Below are 18788 nucleotides of genomic sequence, written 5' to 3'. Positions count from 1 at the left end.
TTCCCTGCATTGTATATAATAGGGCGCTTTTGCATAGACTGAAATGTATCGAGTTCATCATCTGAGTTATCCCAAGTCTGTTTCAGTTATTTTCAGTGTTGTTGTGATCTACAAGTCACGTAACCGACTCTGATCACATCCGAATTGATCATACAAACGAACTAGCCAGCAAGACTTGTCTTTTCTCAAGGAAGGAAAATCGAATTCTCGCGTCTATCAAACACAAAATAAAAGTACCAAAAAGAAAATCACACAGATACAATAATCAAATGTTTCCCTTATCCTGCCCCAGATGTTGTTGTTGGTTATGATCATACATTACTCTCCAATCAAAACTGTCCAATTCCTGTCTTAATCTAGATCGCCTTGTCACAAGTCAGCAATCAATTTAAGGGCTATAGGAGGGCCGAGATATGCCCAAGAGGGGTAAAAACGCCCAAGGAGAGAATGGGGGGGAAATATTTATGCTTCAGAAACTTACTCACCAACTTATACTTTTTCCAAGCCCGATGGTGATGATGCGCGCCTTTCTACTTCTTGACCCAGCCCTCGAGGTCTTCATCTGTGGCGGTTGTATCCATCAAGGCGGGGATATCTTTGACATTTGCGTGCTTGATCTTGTCGCCATCCACCAACTGCGGCTGAGGCGGCCCGGGTGGCGTCGAAGATTCATCTTCAGCCGATGACGAACTTGAAGACTCTTCTTCTTCGACAGGCGATGGTGAAGAAGACGAACTTGAAGACTCTTCGACGATAGGCCGTGGTGATGGTGAAGGCGAGGAAGAAGAAGATGATGATGATGAGGAGGACGAAGAAGAAGACGATTCAACCAAAGGGGGAGGGGGAGGGCTCCTTTTCTTTCTTGGGCGAGGAATGGGCGATCTACCCCTTCGCTTCCGTGTAGGCGTCCGAGAGTCTCTAGACTGGCGTCTCGAGCGACCGGACGCGTGAGCGGCGCGAGCTGTAATAGGAGTGGTACCCTTGATTTTTTCTTTTTCCTCCTCTTCCTCTTCCTCTTCTTCCTCCTCCTCCTCCTCCTCCTCGGACTCCGTGTCGATTGGCTCATCATCACTAGCAGGACCGGCCAGCTCCACCGGGGCCGGGCCGTTGTGCAACTTGTACTCCAACAGTCGTCTTAGGTCCTCGCGCTTAAAGACATTGACAAAGTCGTTCTTGACGGGCGCCTTGCGGGCCCCCTTGCCCTTGACGTCAAGGCCCAGCACATTGGCGGTATGCTGCAGCTTGGACATGCTGTACATGGTATAGTCGCGGTTCTTTTGGACAAAGTGTCGCAGCCAGTAGACACGCCAGATCTCGGGGTCCTGGCTCCTGCCGGCGGGCGGGTTGAGTCCTTCTTCATCAAATACCTTTTGGAACTTCTTGAGCTTCCACTTGGCACTCTTTGCAATGCGGGGGTCGTTCTCGTCCGTGTCAATCGAACACGGGACGCGAATCCCGGGTACGGAGGCCCAGGTGGCCGGCGGCGGCGGCGTCTCTGTAGGGACCGGCCCGGGCCTCTGAATCAGGAACTTCAGTTTGCCGCCCTTGGTCTCGCCGTACGCCTCCTTGAGCCGTTCCACTTCCTTACGCCACTCGTTCTTGTCCTTGATGTGTTGTAGGGTTATCCTGGCGCTCTCGAGGGCCTCCTGGTACATTTTGCTCTCCTCCTCGGTCATGCCGTCCTCGAGTTTCACCCCCTTCTCCTTCTTCTTCTTCTTATCCTTCTTGTCCTTCTTGCTCTTTTTGAGACTGCCGGCGCCACCTCGAAGCCCCATCCTCTTTCTAGGCTTTGCCTGCTTCTTCTCTTCTTGCTTTGTGTTCCCGTCCTGGCTCTTTTGGCGCTTTACTTCCTCCTGCTCATTTCCGTCCAGGAATGCTTTGTACAAATCCCATTCAGTCTTCCCTTTCTGGGTTTCTGTCTCCTGGTTTGGCGGCGGCGGCGGCGGTGGTGGTGGCGGCGTCTGCTCCTCTAGCTTCTTAGGATCAAGTATCTTGGTTGGCCCCAAAGAAAAGGGAGTGAGCTCCTTCTTGAATTCGGTTTCATCAGTAGGCTTTGATCCCCGGTAGAAATCATAGCCCGTCCCTGTGATTTGAGAAATGTCCTCCGTATCCTCTTCAAAGAAACTCGAATAGATACCATAGTCTGCAGAGCCATTGTAGCCAGCACCGTGGGTTGTAACTCCATTTTGGTTTGCGAATGAACCTCCAAAACCTTTACTGTCGCCCCCTTGCGTGCCTGAACTTGTATTCGGCTGATGCAACGTACCACCGGTGAAAGGGCTAATACCAGTGAAAGGGCTAATACCAGTGAAAGGGCTAATACCGCCAAAAAGGCCTCCACCCGTGCTGGTGGTTGTATTTGCTGGCACCGGATCGGGAGTTTTTCCCGTTTCGTTCTTTGTGTTTGCATTAGAAAATGGATCGTCAGGGAAACCCTTTGTCTTGGTCTTTTTTTTCTCTGGAGTTGGTTTCTCAGTCTTTTGTGTCTTGCCCTTTTTACCCTTCCCTTTCCTCTTGTCTTCGGGATCTGGAGTTGGGCTTGTGGGACGCCCTCGCTTGAGATCGTCTGGAGGGGCTGGAGTTGGACTCGGGGTCATCAATTGACCCGGCTTGGTCCCGGTCCGGTCTCGAACGTAAAAGGCAAGTCTTGGGCGAAAGCCGCTTGTTTTCCACACTGCTTCCTTTGTGGTCCTCTGGACGCCGCCAAGGTCGTTGATGAAATCCCACGTGTCCTCGTCGCGGCGCAAGTATGCGACATAGTGCGAGACACCGCCACTCCTGAGGTCGAAGGGCGCCGCAACAAAGGACTCGAGCCTGTAGACGCACTGATCCCCGTCTTTGGTATCCTCATGTTCGGGCAACGAATCATCATCGCGCAGGTCCGTCAAGTCGATCAACTGGGGCAGATTAGGACGGGTCTTCATGTCGACTGTCATGGAGTTTTGTTTAGGATCCCACTCTTGGTTGTAGTCCAAGCCAATGGGCAGCACTTCGGGCATGTAGGAAAATTTGTAAAACGTGGGATAAGTCTTTTCCTTGCTGCAGTAAGGACAAGTGCGCGCCCGAGGATTATCGTTGTAGAACTTTCGGCTGAGTGCCTCTTGGAAGTCTTTGGCCACAGTTCTAGCGACGCCGACATCGATGACCGGGGCAAACGCGTGGTCGTGGTCTTGGACTCTGATCTTTTTTCCCTTGGCTTTCGCGCAACAGTCGAATGCCACCCTGGTGACAAACTCGTATTGAAATGCTCTGAAAAATGTTTGCGCAGCCTCGTCGTTGCTGTATGGATGAATCAGTACCTCAGGTAATGCGTGAGCACGGGAAGGGTTTAACAGAAAAAGAAGGCCAAGGCTGGAGCAAAGGAAGAAAGAAAAATGACCAAGGCCCATATAAAAAGCGTTCCTGGGGAATCATCGCACGACTTACGCGCCCTTCAGTTCAAAGAATCCAATTCGTTCAATCAGGTAAGTATAAAACTCGTTTGGATCCTCTGCCTCGTAATCTCCTCTTTTCTCAACGATGAAAGACCATGTCCTATTTGTCTCGAGCCCATGGACATTGAAAGGACCACGGTGTTTGAGTATGTAATTCCAGAAACGGACCACATTCTTTTGCAAAAGGGATTCCCTATTTGCTGCTGTGCCGTAGCGGAACTGCTCGTGTACATCCGCAAGGTATCTGAAGAATAGAGAGGAATTCTTTGGATCAGGCTTTAAAGCAGTCATATTACCCGCGCCCTCACTTCTCATCGTCACAAAATTGACAAAAGGTGCCAGGTTAAAGATGGCGGCTAGGGTAGAATTGCGGTAGCAGGTATTTTCTGGTATGTGCGGGAGGGCCAAGAGCTTTTGGCTCGACCTGAAAGCGTCCCTGTTGAAGAGTCCGGGTTGAATAACGTTTGTTTCGACGTTGGGCATCACGCGTGTCGACCATGATTTCTTGTCGGGCGTTGGCAAATCATGGTCGGGGACGTGAGGATAGCTGATTTTGACCTGGTCCAAGGTCTTGCCCCTTCTACTCGAACCCGCCATGATGTTGGAGGTGAAAGAAACACCAGAAACTAGTATCGTCTTTTCCAAGTGATCTCTGATCCTCTTCCGAAGGAGTGTGGATTACGAGAAAAACAAGCAGAAGAGGAGAAATATACGAGATATGTTAAAAGTGCAAGTAAACGTATCGTCGAAGGATTTCGAACGACTGGGAAAGAGATCTTTTTGGCACGACACCATGACGAACTTTTCATGAGCGACGAGCCTTGGAAGTTGCAGTATGCCGGATGCGTTTAGTTGTCTGCCGCCGGTGGCCTTTGTGAATACATTGGTGAGATATTCCGAAAACGGTAGAGGGCACAAAGTCGAAGTGAGACAAAGCAGATGACACGGCTCAATGTGTTTTCTATTATGGCCTGATGGAGGATAGAATCTATAGATGTCCGTTTCGCCTCCCATATCCAGGCCTTGAGCAAATCGTCAACGATATATTATGGCAGAACGGGAATGCCAATACGTTGTGGTCTCTCGTTGCACCCTCAAGTGCTGGAACAATGTGGATTTGGTAACCGGATCGTGAAATCCTGCCTTATAGATCGCACAGTTTATTCTTGTATCTGAATCATTTGGCATAATTTGGAATTCCATGAAGACTCAGTCTGCGAGAACTAAATCGATCCTGATGATAATCTACTTATTATCCGCGTCGACAACAGAAACGCGCCGACTCAAATCATCATGTCCCTGCTTACTTCATGTGCACAACATTCTGAACATACAACACCAATGCCTTGCCACGGAGTATAAAGATTCTGGATTCATGTCGACGAAAACGTTTACCATTGGACGCAATGTCTCAAATCGAGATCAAGGATGGAATGTTTTGTGGTTGTCGCCGGAAAAGTAACTGCCAAGAAATGCTATTCACAAAACCAGCATTCCTGATGGCAAACACATAAGTCGCACCGCCACATTGAACGAGCAGCCATTCAAGTTTTATGAATGCGTTGTTCCAAGTACCGACTGACCTGCATAGAATTTCTTGTTACGGATACCAGGCCAGCAGCCAGTCACATTGGTGGCGAAAAGGCAAGCGATTCAATCAAAGACACGAGGATGATCAGCGAGCACAAACCATGCTGTCATGATGGTTTGATAGGTGATGCGCACCATGACGAGATAACTGGATCGTGGACCACAGAATGACTTCATACCATGAAACACGAGCAAACGAGTGTATCAGCTCAATATGATCACTTCCGTCCATGGTAACTGGGCCGTTTCTTTTAAGTTGTGATCAGTGGGGTACACACAGAGTTTAGGCCCCAGCAGGGATCGCACCAATGAGGAGTGGATAGACAGATCGACTATATGATCTTCAGACGACGGGGCCATCTTTTATACTCGGAGAATCGGGGTTGCGTGCACACGACACCTGACTTTTGACGAATTTGGGGGTTTGGCGAGTAATGGAAGCGGGCAATGGAATAGGTGCTAAAACAACAAGTCTCGTTATTCTTTTGAACAAGTTTACATCACCATGATGCCATTTTGTGCCGGGACCGAGCCCATCTCCCCTAGCATCTTTGTCATTGATTAGGCGCTTTCCTGATTAAGCTTGAATTTCATCAAGTAATAAGCTTACCAGGCATTCAGGGGTTTTCTTTTCTTTTCCGTCCTTGTGTGTGCAACCATGTGGGTACGTGTGTTGCTCTTGGGGTGGAGAGATGAGCAGGAAAAAAAAAAACCACCAAAAAGTTAAAACCCCTGAACATCAAGCTGCTTTTTTAGCGCAGCTGATCCAGAGCGCTAAAAAAGAAATCACTTTAGCTGAATCAAGACTTTTTTTTTTCTCGCTAAATAACAATAAGTGCAATACCACCTCAACCACCGCAATACCCACAATTGGCAGCCTACCTAGGCGCTCGCTTGCTTGCCCGCACTGACAGGTGAAGCAACACAGACTCGACAGATCGTAATTTGTCTCCATTCTCTTCCCGAAAACTATCGTTTTTCTCTCTATCTCTTTTTTCGCTTGCGGGGTGATCATCTGATGTTTAGTGTACTAGTATAGTGTACACATTCTATGGGGAAGACTTATCCACTCCTGATGAAATGCACAACTCACCAATATTGGGAAAGTCTTTTTAAGCATAACAGGCCAGTCCAGAACAGAAAAAGCCCTCAACTGCACGAATGCGGCACATACAAGCAGAAGCAGGCCAACGAACCAACGGAGCGCAGCTCGGAAATTGCAGATACAGGCACATCAGATCATATTTTCATTATGCACTCTGCTACCAAATGACCCGCTCCCCAAGGATCGGGATTCAGTCACAAACACTCTGATGAAGGTCCTTGTTCATCTTCAACGCATGGCTGTAACTCGCTACCCAAGTTCTCCTTCTGTTCTTTCTAACAATGCATTCTCATCGGAAGCAAAGAAAAGTGTCCCAGTGTTCTCGCCTACGAGACCTGGAGGAGTAACAATCACGCTAGATTGGACCCTGGCAGTTTGATTTCTGGTAGGGGGCCGTCAGCCTAATATCACCTTGTAACCGGGCCTCGTGCCGATAGGTTGCCCTGAGGCCGTGTTGCACTGGGTTCGGGTTGTTACTGGCCTTTCCATAGGAACACACTCTCTCATGCAGAATCGTATTTTGCGAGAAGCCATTTCCAGTCAATTTTCGAGATTGTCACAAGAAGAATGCTGTTCACGTTGTCTACATGATCAAGGTAGGTAGAGAATAATGCTGTATGTAATCTTGTCTTGGATGAAATATGTATAGACGGAAGAATATTTCGATGCTCTTTTCCCGAACAAAATGGCCTTTTCTCTTTCCATCAAGATGAAAATAATTCTAACAAATACGCTACGTCAACATGCTGCTTGGCTCTCCTGGCTCAAATGAGCCGGTTCCTCCAGTCGATGCATTCCAAAAGTTTCTCTCTGCATGCAATCATCAAATTCAGTCCGGTGGGTAACAAGGTAGTTTACACCTGCGCCAGTGGGTATCCCGTTTCAAATGTCATTATAAAAAAATATAATTGTGAAGGCCATTCCAGTCCTCCCCGTTTAGCTGATGAGTAAGCTAGATAAAGGTCGTTCAGGCTGGCGTGACTCGGCTTGGGGTCGTCAAGAAGTAAATAGTCAAAAACTGATCTCGTTGAAGTCGTCAAAAGCCATCTTCCTTCAAAGAGGTCTTGCGACTGCGTCAAGAAATCTAGTTTAGAGGACGAGGTAGCCGAGGAAGACGGAAGCTCCCAGGAGAGCCAGGTTGGCACCCTTCTGGAGGGCACCGCTGGTAGCGGTGCTGCTGGTCGAGGCGCTGGCGGAGGAGGAAGCAGTACCAGTGGCACTGACGGTGCTGACAAAGCCGGTAGCGCTGGTAGCGATAGTCTCGGTGCCAGTAGCGCTGAGAGTGACGTTGGTGTCGCTTCCTCCAGTGGCCTGGGTAAGTCCACCGGCGCTGGTGATGGTAGCAGTGGACATGGTGGTCTTGTCACCAGTGGCGCTGGCGCTGTCAGTCTTGGTGTCGTTGGAGTCGCTGTCGCCAGTGAGGACGTTGATGCTCTCGTAGGAACCGTCAGAGCCCTCAGACCACGAGTAGTAGGTGGCACCCTCGACACCGTTGCTGTAGTCCTGGATGGTGATGGACTTGTAGTAGGCCAGGAAAGGAGCAGAGCTGAAGTCAGTGTAGCCACCAGCCCACTCGACAGTACCGGTAGGAGCATCCTTGCGGCCAGCGACCCAGGTTCCGAGCTTGATCTGCATGGGAGTCTGGGGGAAGCGAGTGCCATCCTTGGCATCGGCGTAGAGCAGAGTGCGGACCAGGTTGCCATCAATGTACCACTTGACGTACTCCTGGGTCCAGTCGATGGTGTAGGTGTGGAAGTCATCCTGGGGGCTGCTGACGGGGTGGTAGGCACCACGGTCGTAGGTGGTGGTGTCTCCCTTGCCGAAGTAGTTGGTCTGGACCTGGGTGGTGTCACCACCGAGCCACTCCCAGTCAATCTCGTCAAGATCGTCGGACTGCAGGACGAAGCTGGTAACGACACCCTGACCGGTGCTGGCCTTCAAGGTGATATCAATCTTGCCAAAGAAGATCCACTTGTTGGTCTGGATGGTGGGAGCCTCGGTCTCCTTGCTGATGCTGAAGACAGCACCCTGAGCGTCATCGTAGGAGATGGTCGTACCCTCAAGCTCCTCGAAAAGATCGTTCGCGCCCTTGGTGAAGTCAACCGAAACGGTGGTGCCCAGAGCAGGGTCATCGGGGCAGGCTGGCACGGTGTTAGTAGACATGTTCAAGGCAAACAAGTATAGTGGCTATTGCTTACTCTTCTCCATGGGGTTGCAGCTGGTGTAGGTCTGGGCAGAGACCAGCTGGGCAGCGATCAGGGCCGCGGCGGCGGTAGAGAAAGTCTTGGAGAACATATTCGCTGTGTGAGAAACGAAGATGTTGTTTTTTTCGAGGAAGAAATTCCTAGGGGCTTAGGAAAGCTGATTGAAAGTTGAGGATGTTTGGAAACGGGTGGAGACTTGAGAGGAATTATATGCGAGACAAGACGGCAGGCGCGATGCTGTGCTTGTATGTATGTAGTATATATGAAATAAGAGTGCTTAACGAGAGACACTAAAGGTGGAATAAGAAACTAGAAAACAGCGTGGGAAGCTGGAACACCACAGCGACCTTGCAGAGGAATGTGCGATAGGAGCGAAGGTGGATGAGGGGAAGGAGAGAAGAAGGGAGGGCATTCATAAAGTTGCGAGGGCGCGTTGATGGTTTTATTTCTTTTCTTCCCCCGGTTGGTTGGTTGGAGGTGTAGACAGGCAGGTCGGCAGGCAGGCAGGCAGGCCAAAAGAGCCGGCCAGGCGTGAGCCCTCCGTGCAGCATACTACTGTACTACTAGATTACACTACACTACAGCTGCAGCAGGTAGGTACCTACGTGACCGTATTGCATTACATTACTGTAGTATGACCCAGGTATCTCTCCTTCAGCCGCCCAGCCGTAGCATCATACAAGTTGGCCACGGTTGGTACCTTGCGAGCTAGGGACGTAAAGTCTAGCGCCGAATTAGGGCCTCCAGTCTTTGCCAGTCTTCGACAATTGATCTCATGATTTGCGCGCACTAACCTTTCCCAGAGCAGCTCTAGGCAGGCCCTGGGGGCACTGCCCGGCTCTGGCCCAGGATGAACGGCCAGTGGGACCGCCCGTTTAGACAGGGGGGGACCAGGGGAGGGTTTGTGCCTGACATGAAAGTGATTCTTCGTGATGACCCTGGTCTTGCCTCCTGCTGTCAGATCCAAGGTCTCATCAGTGGGAACAAGCCCGGAGTTCCATGCCCTGCCCTCCACTCCGACTTGGGAATCACTCCATCGCGATGGCCGAGAGAAAGCGACGTTGCGTTCCCCCGGCTTTGAGGGTATGTATTTTGCTTAATGATCAGTCACTCATCAATCTGTTACTCCCCCAATGACATGAATCACGACTGTATCATGACTGATGCGCAGTGGGGATCAGCTCTTGTGCAAAATGGTCTCAGCCTCGGGGTCTTTTACGAGTTACCAGAGATCTGCGTGGCTGGTCGCACCATCGGACAAGAGAAAAGGCTGTTGACAATTGTAGTAGTGACCTGCATCTGTCATCTGCAACACTGCGGGTGCACAACTGAACTTTGTGCTCCCTACCTACAGTACCGGAAACATTTCCTCCCCGGCAGGCCCAGAAGGTCGCGCGCCCAGTCAAGCAGCCAAGCGGCCAAGAGCAAGCAGTCTCTCAATAGCTCAGCTTGCTCCTGCAAATTGTCTCGCGATACCACAAAATTTGACCGTCGCCATCTCATCTCTCCAGAAGACCCCATTGTCGCCGGTCTTGTGATCCAAACTCGGATAGGTCAAGCCGATTCTACTACTGAATAAGTCTAACTCACCTTAACTCAGACGCCGTTCATAGTGAGAGTGCACATAGAAAAAAGCCTCCCGTTGCTTTTGCCAGTTGGACCCAGACACCATTGTGCCACTGAATGCCCCGTTCCATCGGCTTGGAGCGAATCAAAAGCCCGAAGGAGCTGGATCCAATAGGGGTTCAAAACAAGCTTAAGCTGAGCCAAGCACCCTCATCTCGCTTTCTTGGACCAATGGGTCCACCCACATTCATATTCAGCCTGCTCAATGGCCAAACTTGGGGGGTGGTGGTCCTCTAGAGTTGCTGGTTGGGCAGTCTGTATCCCAAACAACAACGTTCCTCATCCTACCGCATTACTCTCCATGCACTCATTAATTCTCGAGTCCATGCGCTGCACTGCTGCGCTGTGATATGTGCATTTGCTTTGTTGAGTGGCTGGCATCGTTTCAAAACAACAATGAGCCTGCGACTCGCAAAGATCGAAAAAGCCACTCGAAGTCGCGAAACGTTGCCAAGCCTTCCACAGCATGAGATCTGGATAGGCGTGTATGCTGCAGCAGATTTGTGTACCGCTTCCCCCCATCGCGTTGCCGGATTGCCCCGTTGCGTCTTGAAACAGACCACGGTCCGTGGACAAGAATAATCGTGTCATGCGATGGCTATCCGAGAGGTTCCCGCGCAAGATACATGCTCATTTGCTAGTATAGTCGACTACGCCGCCTCCCATTTACGAGGCCAACGTCGATAGAGACGACGACGGCAAACTTGACGATGCCAATCCTGGGGAACACGAGACAAGACTCGAGCAGCAAGCAGCAGCCAGTCAAACAGTCTCTGGGGCAATGTGATGGAACGTTGTCAGTTGACTGCGCCGCTAAATTGACTGGACTCATCGGGCCATCCATTTTACCCCACCGCCCACCTCTTGTCCTTGTCCCTTCCAGGGCCCGGCATTGTTAAATCACCGACCGAGGCATCCCATTGACTACATTACTTACCTTACCTACACTACGCTTCGTGTTACATCATGGGAACGATTCAGTGTGGCGGGCTGCTGAACACCTGTGAACGTGGCAGTGCTATTTATGTCTGTCGGTCAACCCTCGCCAATTGTGACCTATACTGTGCCGTCTATTGTGTACTAGATGGACTGGCTGTCGCGCTGTCACCAGGCGTGTCGCCCAGGCAAACCGCCGCAGTGCCGCATTGGGGGTTGTACCGGGTGGCTTCACTTGCCTTAATGCGCCAATCTCCGGATCTGCATTCGGACAATAATTCCATGCATATATTACATCTTGGGCCAATCAGTTTGTGCTCAGCTATGTCATCACACGCGCCGCACAAGAAGTTCTCTCTCTCCCTCTCTCTCTCTGTAAGAATTTTATTAGGTCACCCAAAAACGAGATATGACGAGAGGATTGGGAATACCTATCCAGTTGCCGAGCCGAGTGCAGTGGCCACTGAGTGAGCAGCGCACACACTGGCCTGATTGGATCCAAAAAACCGTATTTCCCAGGCACTGGGACTAAAATATTTTGGGCGTGGCTGACTACACTATCGGTCACGAACCGACACCGTAAATCTGGAACTAACAACCCTGGCAACAGGTGAAATAGCATCATCCACTCACCATCCACCACACTAAGCTTAAATTTGTAAGTCAGCTTTCAGTTTAGCAGATTTTGACATTTGGCCCGAGCTGCCCATGATCATAATTCCTACTACCATTTTTACGCCGTCTGACACTTGGTGTTTGGCTGCGCTTTTTCTCTCCGTGCCGCTCGGACCTGGGAGGATCCGCAATTACGAGAAAAAGCTGATACGAAATGCTCAGTGCTCACACGGCAACCACTTGACACAAAATATGGAGTGTTTTTTTTACCCTCTCTTTTTCTCTCGAGATTATTGGCACGTGGACTCGCAGATCATTGAACGGACGGATTTTTTCTTGCCGTAGAATATCCAGCTTCAACTTTATCGTCTCCCCCCCAAAAGCCGCTACTGACTCATCAATATCCACCTGCCAGGCTGCATATGATCTCACCTGCGTGTCCAACAAGTGTGGTATTCCCACCGCATCTCATTATAGCAATGGACCTACGATGCACAATATGACCAGGTCAAAGGGAACGGGGAATTTGACCGCCAATCGGGATATACTTTGACAAACTCAACTACGCTATAAATTTCGTGTTCAATGGTGGATATATCGGCCGAGATCCGGCATTTACAAGTCAAGTCCCTCACGCGTTGAGGCGTATCGTATATTAAGCCTCGTAATTACCCCGTTGGATGCCATATTTCGTAAAAGTTGACAATCTTCATTTTCCCATCTTGATTGCACTGGCCAACTATATCCCTCCTCCTCTGCCTACATTCTCGTTCATGATAGGCACCATGGAGAGGCATGTGATTGGGCGTTTCCTACCAAGACTACAAGTATACACACGTCTGTGATGATTGAGATTCAGAATTGCATAGAGGCTCAAGTACCAAGGTGGTACCCCCTAGAAAGCTGAATGGGATGTTCTGTAATCCGAATGTGCGGCTCCGGTAGATACAAAAGGTGCTGAATCGATGCTACCGTGCGGGGGGTAACAGCTTCTAGATCTTTTGGGTTCAGGTCTTCGACAACACCCACGTGCGCACTAGTAATCAGCCACCCAAAAAAAGATCCTTTCTGCAGGTCGGCTGTTGGCACGAAAGTCTCTCAACGTTATGCTCATCCAGGCCAAAGTTGGAATATAAGCACGTAGGTATGTATGTATGGGATGATAATTTTGTACAAAACAATATCCAGGAAAATAAAACACATGACAATACTCACTCGACCAGTACTTTTTCTATCCAACTTATAAAGTGAGCTTGACAAAGTCTGGACGACACCGACGGGAGTTGCTGGACGTCGCCATTCATGCTATAGTTGATCCTTTTATCACCAATGAAACCATAGCTGAGATTCGTCACAGTTGTACTTGCCGTCAGCCCCCTTTTTTTGCTAGGGATAAGACGCGACCTCTAAGGTTACTTGGTTATCAGTCAGCACTTTGCATTGCATTATTATCGCAATTAAACCCCTCTGTGCCTGCCGAGCTGCATGATATTCGGTCCATTGGACAGGTAACTATAATCGACTGCAGAGCCATTAGCCAAGGCTGATCCTTTTTTTTTTCCCTCTCGGTTCGAAGATAGGCTCATTCACACACAAACCCCTCATGGCGACCTTTCAGAACCTCTCCAAGGTTGTATCCACGACTTTTGGCTTGTTATGCATCACTTCAGCCCTTCCCTTTGTCGGCATACCAGTCCCGTCTAGATCTTGGGTTACTTATTACGCCGACAAGAACAAGTGGTTGTCCCAGCTTTCCGGGCACAGACTGTCCTCCCGACAGGCGGGCTATGCTGGGGCGCTCTTGAGACTGACTGTTGGGTTTTGCTGCATACACCCGGCGACGCGTGAGGCGGCGCTGATCCTGAATGGAATCGTGGTTTGTCGTGGGACCATGTTGGCTCATCGTGATGGGCGGCCCATGAGGCCGCAATGGACCATGTTGAGTGCAATCACGCTCTGTCTTGTGCTTGGTAGATTATGAGTCGGAACTTGGTCACCAGCTGTGTAGATGGGTGCCTTTTGAGTATGAGTCCACCGCTGTCTGGAAACTTTGTCGAGGATTGCGTTCATGGCACTGCCTGATTTATGTTTTCGGGTCTATATTTCACACGAAGCTATTGATGCCCTACAGTGGCTTTGCGCCTGTTGATGTAAATGGTATGGCACGCAGCACATTGTCTCAATTCCAATGCATAGCGATGGCGGTTTCGATTCCGCGTCACAAACGGACAATCCTGCAATTACTCCTCCACACCTGCATTTACCGCCCGTGTTGGTTCTACGAACGTATCCTCTGATTCCTCGGCATCAGCATAGGCTTCGTCTCCATCCTCTTCGCTACCATCGCCCTCCTCGTCCTCCTCCTCTTCTGAGTATCCCCTTGGAGCCCGCAGAATCTTGCCGACCGACTCCTCAACCAGGATTCCTATCGACTTGGTACCGTCGGCGTCTCGACGCAGCATCTCCGCAATAGCCGCCTCCTCCTCCCGGTCGAGCGCCGCGCGTCTGCGGGCAATGTCTTGCAACTGGGCGACGGCCGTCTTCTCGGCGTCATTCTTGACCAACTCCATCGAGGTGATCTTGTGGCCGAGCTCAGCCGCCAACTCCTGGAGCACGGCGGCGCGCTGCAGGTCTCGCAGCATTGTGGCTGCTGCGGCGCCTTGGATGACCAGGTCCCTCACGTCGGAGCCGGTCAATCGGAGGCGATGTACTGCTCAGAATTTAGTGTCAGAAAGATTCATATCACGCTTAAAGACTAGACGAGATATCGCAACAATACCTACCGGCGCTATGACGGATCTTGTGGACAGCTTTGAGCGTCGAATCTAACTGAGAGTCGCCGCGGATATCCAGAGCTTCAAGTGGGATCTATGGCATGAGGAGTCAGTAATCGCCCGTGTTGTATGACCTGGGCAAAACATTGAATAGTAGTAGCGACAGAGGTCAAGAAGTTTCGAATTCTCTCCCAGTCTGCGGCAGTAAAGAATGCAAGTAGAGGCGAATACTGACCTTTCCTGCGTACCTGCGAAGCAGATGCGACCAAACGGTCAACTCAATGGCAATGGCGCAGTCGCATTGCTTCTCCTCGAGCAGTGACGGAAGCCACTTGCGCGCAAAATCGTAAAAGCACTCCTCGAGCAGCACTTGAACTTCAGAAAGAAGAACATGCTGTGCCTTGTAAGGCAGACGGACGGGATGAAGAGATGGGACCGTGGTCAAGGCGGGACGTTGTGTCGATTCGAATACTTCTTCCACCACTTCCATAACTTCTGCGACTGAGATACGGTCAATTTGTTGCTATCAACAGGCCATTGTGTCCGCCTTGCATGCGGTGGGTGGTGATCTCAATTATATGGAGGGCAAGAAAGGACGAGGTACTCACCTGTGTCTTCTTCTGGACGTGGCATCTCTTCGGGCTCCGCCTCTGCCGGCCAGACATCATCATTATCTTCTCCGTCAGTGACATACTCGAGAAGATCGGCAACAGACTGCTCGGCTTCAAGTTCGGAAGCCTCACGCAGTGCATCACGCTCGCGCGACGACTGGAAGAGGGCAGGAAACTCGAGCCGGGCCTTGAGGTCGAACTCAAAGATCTGCCGCTCCAGCAGGCCGCGAGCAATCTCGACGATTTCGTCAACGTCCATGTCGCTGAGCGATCCGAGAGCGTGCTCATGGTCCTGTATCTCCTTGCGCACGATTTTATTCTTGCGGATCTGTGATTTGGGCCCCGAGAATATCGCTCGGCAGGCGAGATAGACTCGCTGTCGCTTCTTTCTTGATGCCATTGCAACCGTTTATCAGGCTTTAGACGATGTTGGGTGGGAATGAATGAAAGATTCTTTCGCTCGCAAAGGTAGAAATTGAAATTGCGCTCTACAAGAGACCTTGCTTTATATAATCAATGAAGAGCACATGTGTCTTGGAAATGGCAGGCCTCCAGCATAACCAATTGCGCCAGTTGGTTTGATGCCTGCCGCTCAAGTAGCTATTGTTGCCAATATGTCGTTTACTCTGTTCTTAATCCGTCCTATCAGGCAGGACCAGCTGAAGAGGCGCTGCGTGCGTTGTTCATGCATATGCACTGTACCGCGTTGGTATCAGGCCTCTGGGCGGCTGCGTGTTGGGTGGCGGTGCAGTGACTTGCGAGAAATGGAAAAACCACACCAAAAATGATGTAGCAATCGGCCGGCAAAGAGAGAAAAAGTGACCGGGACGGAAGAAGCTTTACAGATTTCGGCCCGTTCCTTTTTCTTGATGCAGGGTTTCAGCGGGTTTGATTGGTAGGTATAGCGAATACCTACCTTGTTGCCAGCGTTGTGCTTTGACTAGAACAAACTGCTAAGGGGAAACCGCAAACGTTTGAACTTGCAAGGAATACATTCTGGCGGGAGATGCGGTAGCAATACTTTGTAAACTGACTAGGGAATAAAGCTATGCACAAGTAGACATTTGCTGTAATTACTCTGGTTTGGTCTTGGCGCGTTTTTGCCAAGCTGCCATCAACTCCAGGCAGCCCATGACCTCCAAGGGTGAAAGTATGGGATACGGCTGGACAATACACGCACCATGCCGCCTCAAAGGAAGTTTCTGAATCCATAGCCTTCATTCTCCGACTCCGCGTGGCGAGATTTACCAGGATCAAGTCCTGCAGTCCTAGCCTCGGCATCTCTCTTCTCAAACTGCTTGTTCTCATATGCTAGCCAGGTCCTCAGGACCAGAGCAAGCAAAGCATTGAAGAACATGAAAGCCGCGCATATGCTCATGCCCTTGACATAGTATGGTTTCTCAGCCGTTGGAAAGACTCGAGTCCCCAGAAGCGGACCACATTGACCAATAATGTTGAGAAGTGCTATACCAGATCCTCTCTTTGAGTCACTGCCTTGGTTATTGATTGTCCAGGGTAGGATATTGGCAATGGCAGGGAAGACGCCAGCGGCAGCGAGGAAGACGCCAAAGTAGCGCACGCCAACGCTCTTCACAGTCGCAAGCAGGACATAGCCAACGCCACCAATGATGGACAAGGTTATGATCATGTAGCCACGCTGTCTCGTCTTGTCCGCAACGTATGTGGTCAGGATGCAGATAATAAAAGCAAGGAAATAAGGGGGTGCAGTAAGGCCCTGGGCATTGATGGACGAAAATCCCATACTAGTGAGAATGGTCGGCAGGAACACGGGCAGACTGCTAAATGAGACGTTGCAGCTGAAATACATCAAGGGCGGAATCCAGGTCTTGACATCGGCCAGAGCTGCAAAGACTTCTCTGAAGTTGACGTGTCCAACCCGTTCGGCGCCTTCAGCACCAGTCTGCTGAATCGCTCGAGCTCGTGTAATCTGCTTCTCTTCTTCAGTGAGAAACTTGGCCTTGTCGGGGGAATCTGGCATGAAGAAAAAGGCGACAAAGGCCAGGCAGATGGAGGGGATTCCCTCCACAAGGAATAGGAGTCTCCAGTTGGCAATGGCTGGGTGGCCCGAGGTAATACCATAGGCAAGCGCGCCAGCAAACGTTGTGGCGAGTGGAGCTGCCGACAGGAAGATGCCACATCGAAATCCAAGCTCGTGACGCTTGTAGAAGAAGCTGAGCAGGTAGGGGATTCCAGGACCATACCCAGCCTCTGACGCGGCCAAAAAGAAGCGACAGGCCATAAGGCCTTGCCAGTTGAATGCCGCAGCCTGAAGTGTTGATGCCAAACCCCTGGAACAGCTTCAGCATTCAAGAAAAATCAAGTTTTAATCAGGACAACTAACCAGACGAGTACGCAACAGAAAGCCCATATATGACTAAATAAGGAAGAACCGTCAGCCAGCTAGCCATGCGACAAGATGGCCAGGTCTCTTACGGTGGTATCAGTTTCCACATGAGTGCAAGAAACTCAAAGACGACTATAAGTGTAAGTCAGCAATTGATGTGATTTGGTGTGAAGCTGCGTTGGGGGTGGTCTTACTATACGGGATGTAGAAGATTGTCAGCAGCCACTATCGACAGTGAGTGTCAGCCAGCCTCGCATTTCATGACTTTCTTGATTGTCTAAATCGTACCTGGTATTGCGCATCGTCAAAGCCCAGATCTTCATTCATACCAGCCGTTTCTGCATTTCCTATGTTTGACCTGTCAAGAAAGGCAACGAGGTCTACGTAGTCCATTCATTAGTCTCACTTGCCTGCTCAGTGTCCAATGAATATACCTACAAAGAGCCGTGACCAACGGAACCAGTGCGCGGTCCATCTTGCGTAGGACGCGCTTCTCTAGAACCGGATCAATGGCATTGTCGTATGCTTCCTCGGTCTTGTGGCTGACAACACCACCGAGTCCGCCCATTTCATGATTCTCGGCATGAGGCGGCGCGGCTTCGATCTTAACATCCGCCATGTCGCAGGCAGAATTCGGCGTACTGGATAACCAAGTTGATCACGATAACAAATGATGAAGAACGCTATCAGAAGACGCAACAAACGCAGCCAAACCACAATTGACAAGACAAGTAGAGAAGAACCAGCCGAATTGTCTCCGACCAGCGGTGACTCGGTCTAAAAAGAGCTGCCGTCAAGCGGGACATTTATATACAGTGCTGCTAGTGGTCGGTAGGCCCGGCCACAAATGAGGAGGCGGCGACCTACCTTGCCTTGCCTACCTCTGAACTTTTCCTCCAACGATACCTGAGCATGGGGATTCGTCAGTCAGCGACATGGTGGGCACGGGAGGAAAGAGACAGTTACAAACAAGCTTTACAAGCTCTTGGCTTGCCCACCAGCCCACACAGCCAAGCATCGACTGCCACTAGCATTGTAAGTCCGCTCGTAGGTACCGCAAGCTTAGCGGCTTACAGTGCACCGGATGGCGCTATAGCGGGTTTTCGTCATTCCCCAGAACCTTGCAAAACCAGCCGGGGTATTTGCGGGGAGGTTCTTGGCCCCCCGGGAATAGGCAGTGTAGGTAGCACAGCGGTGCCAAGAGAGCCCACAAGTGCTGACTGGGTTCCGAATAGAACACCACATCTTGTTGACCGAACTCGGGATCAGTATTTTATTCTATCTTGTTTCCCTTCCGTCGAGACCAATATAACGACCGAGAAACTTGTTGAAGGCTCACAAGAGCATCACCATGGCTCGCTGTGCATTTCTCTGGTCATACTGTGCAAACATCATGTATGTAGGGATGTGATCCAAGCCTGCAGATGCATATGTTGTCTTGCTGGCCGCGTCACGATGCCACCCAGTCTCCTCAACACAATTAGTAATGCCGAAGTGATTTCCACACCCAGCTTTGTGGGCACACATT

The 18788-nt window shown here is 50.5% G+C and overlaps 4 protein-coding genes across 4 annotated transcripts; all 4 read right to left on the bottom strand.

Moving 5' to 3' along the window:
* Positions 1-530: 530 nt before the first annotated feature.
* PFICI_10343 (uncharacterized protein) lies at positions 531-4031 on the bottom strand (the record flags this gene model as incomplete). The annotated part of the gene is made up of 2 exons (XM_007838924.1): positions 531-3279; positions 3427-4031. 2 exons carry the CDS (start codon positions 4029-4031, stop codon positions 531-533), a joined length of 3354 nt encoding a protein of 1117 aa, XP_007837115.1.
* A 3187-nt stretch (positions 4032-7218) lies between these two features.
* Positions 7219-8424, bottom strand: PFICI_10342 (uncharacterized protein; the record flags this gene model as incomplete). Its single annotated transcript, XM_007838923.1, has 2 exons — positions 7219-8270; positions 8328-8424. The coding sequence occupies 2 exons, from the start codon at positions 8422-8424 to the stop codon at positions 7219-7221; spliced, it is 1149 nt and encodes a 382-aa protein (XP_007837114.1).
* A 5326-nt stretch (positions 8425-13750) lies between these two features.
* Positions 13751-15295, bottom strand: PFICI_10341 (uncharacterized protein; the record flags this gene model as incomplete). The annotated part of the gene is made up of 4 exons (XM_007838922.1): positions 13751-14220; positions 14294-14378; positions 14520-14785; positions 14893-15295. The coding sequence occupies 4 exons, from the start codon at positions 15293-15295 to the stop codon at positions 13751-13753; spliced, it is 1224 nt and encodes a 407-aa protein (XP_007837113.1).
* A 789-nt stretch (positions 15296-16084) lies between these two features.
* Positions 16085-17879, bottom strand: PFICI_10340 (uncharacterized protein; the record flags this gene model as incomplete). Its single annotated transcript, XM_007838921.1, has 6 exons — positions 16085-17204; positions 17258-17290; positions 17350-17392; positions 17455-17485; positions 17549-17640; positions 17699-17879. 6 exons carry the CDS (start codon positions 17877-17879, stop codon positions 16085-16087), a joined length of 1500 nt encoding a protein of 499 aa, XP_007837112.1.
* Between the last annotated feature and the right edge of the window lie 909 nt (positions 17880-18788).

The sequence above is a fragment of the Pestalotiopsis fici genome, assembly GCF_000516985.1.
Source record: "Pestalotiopsis fici W106-1 unplaced genomic scaffold PFICI_Scf_7, whole genome shotgun sequence".
In the NCBI taxonomy this organism is placed as follows: domain Eukaryota; kingdom Fungi; phylum Ascomycota; class Sordariomycetes; order Amphisphaeriales; family Sporocadaceae; genus Pestalotiopsis; species Pestalotiopsis fici.
Note: the sequence above shows the minus strand (reverse complement) of the source record. Positions and strands in the feature narration are given on the sequence as shown.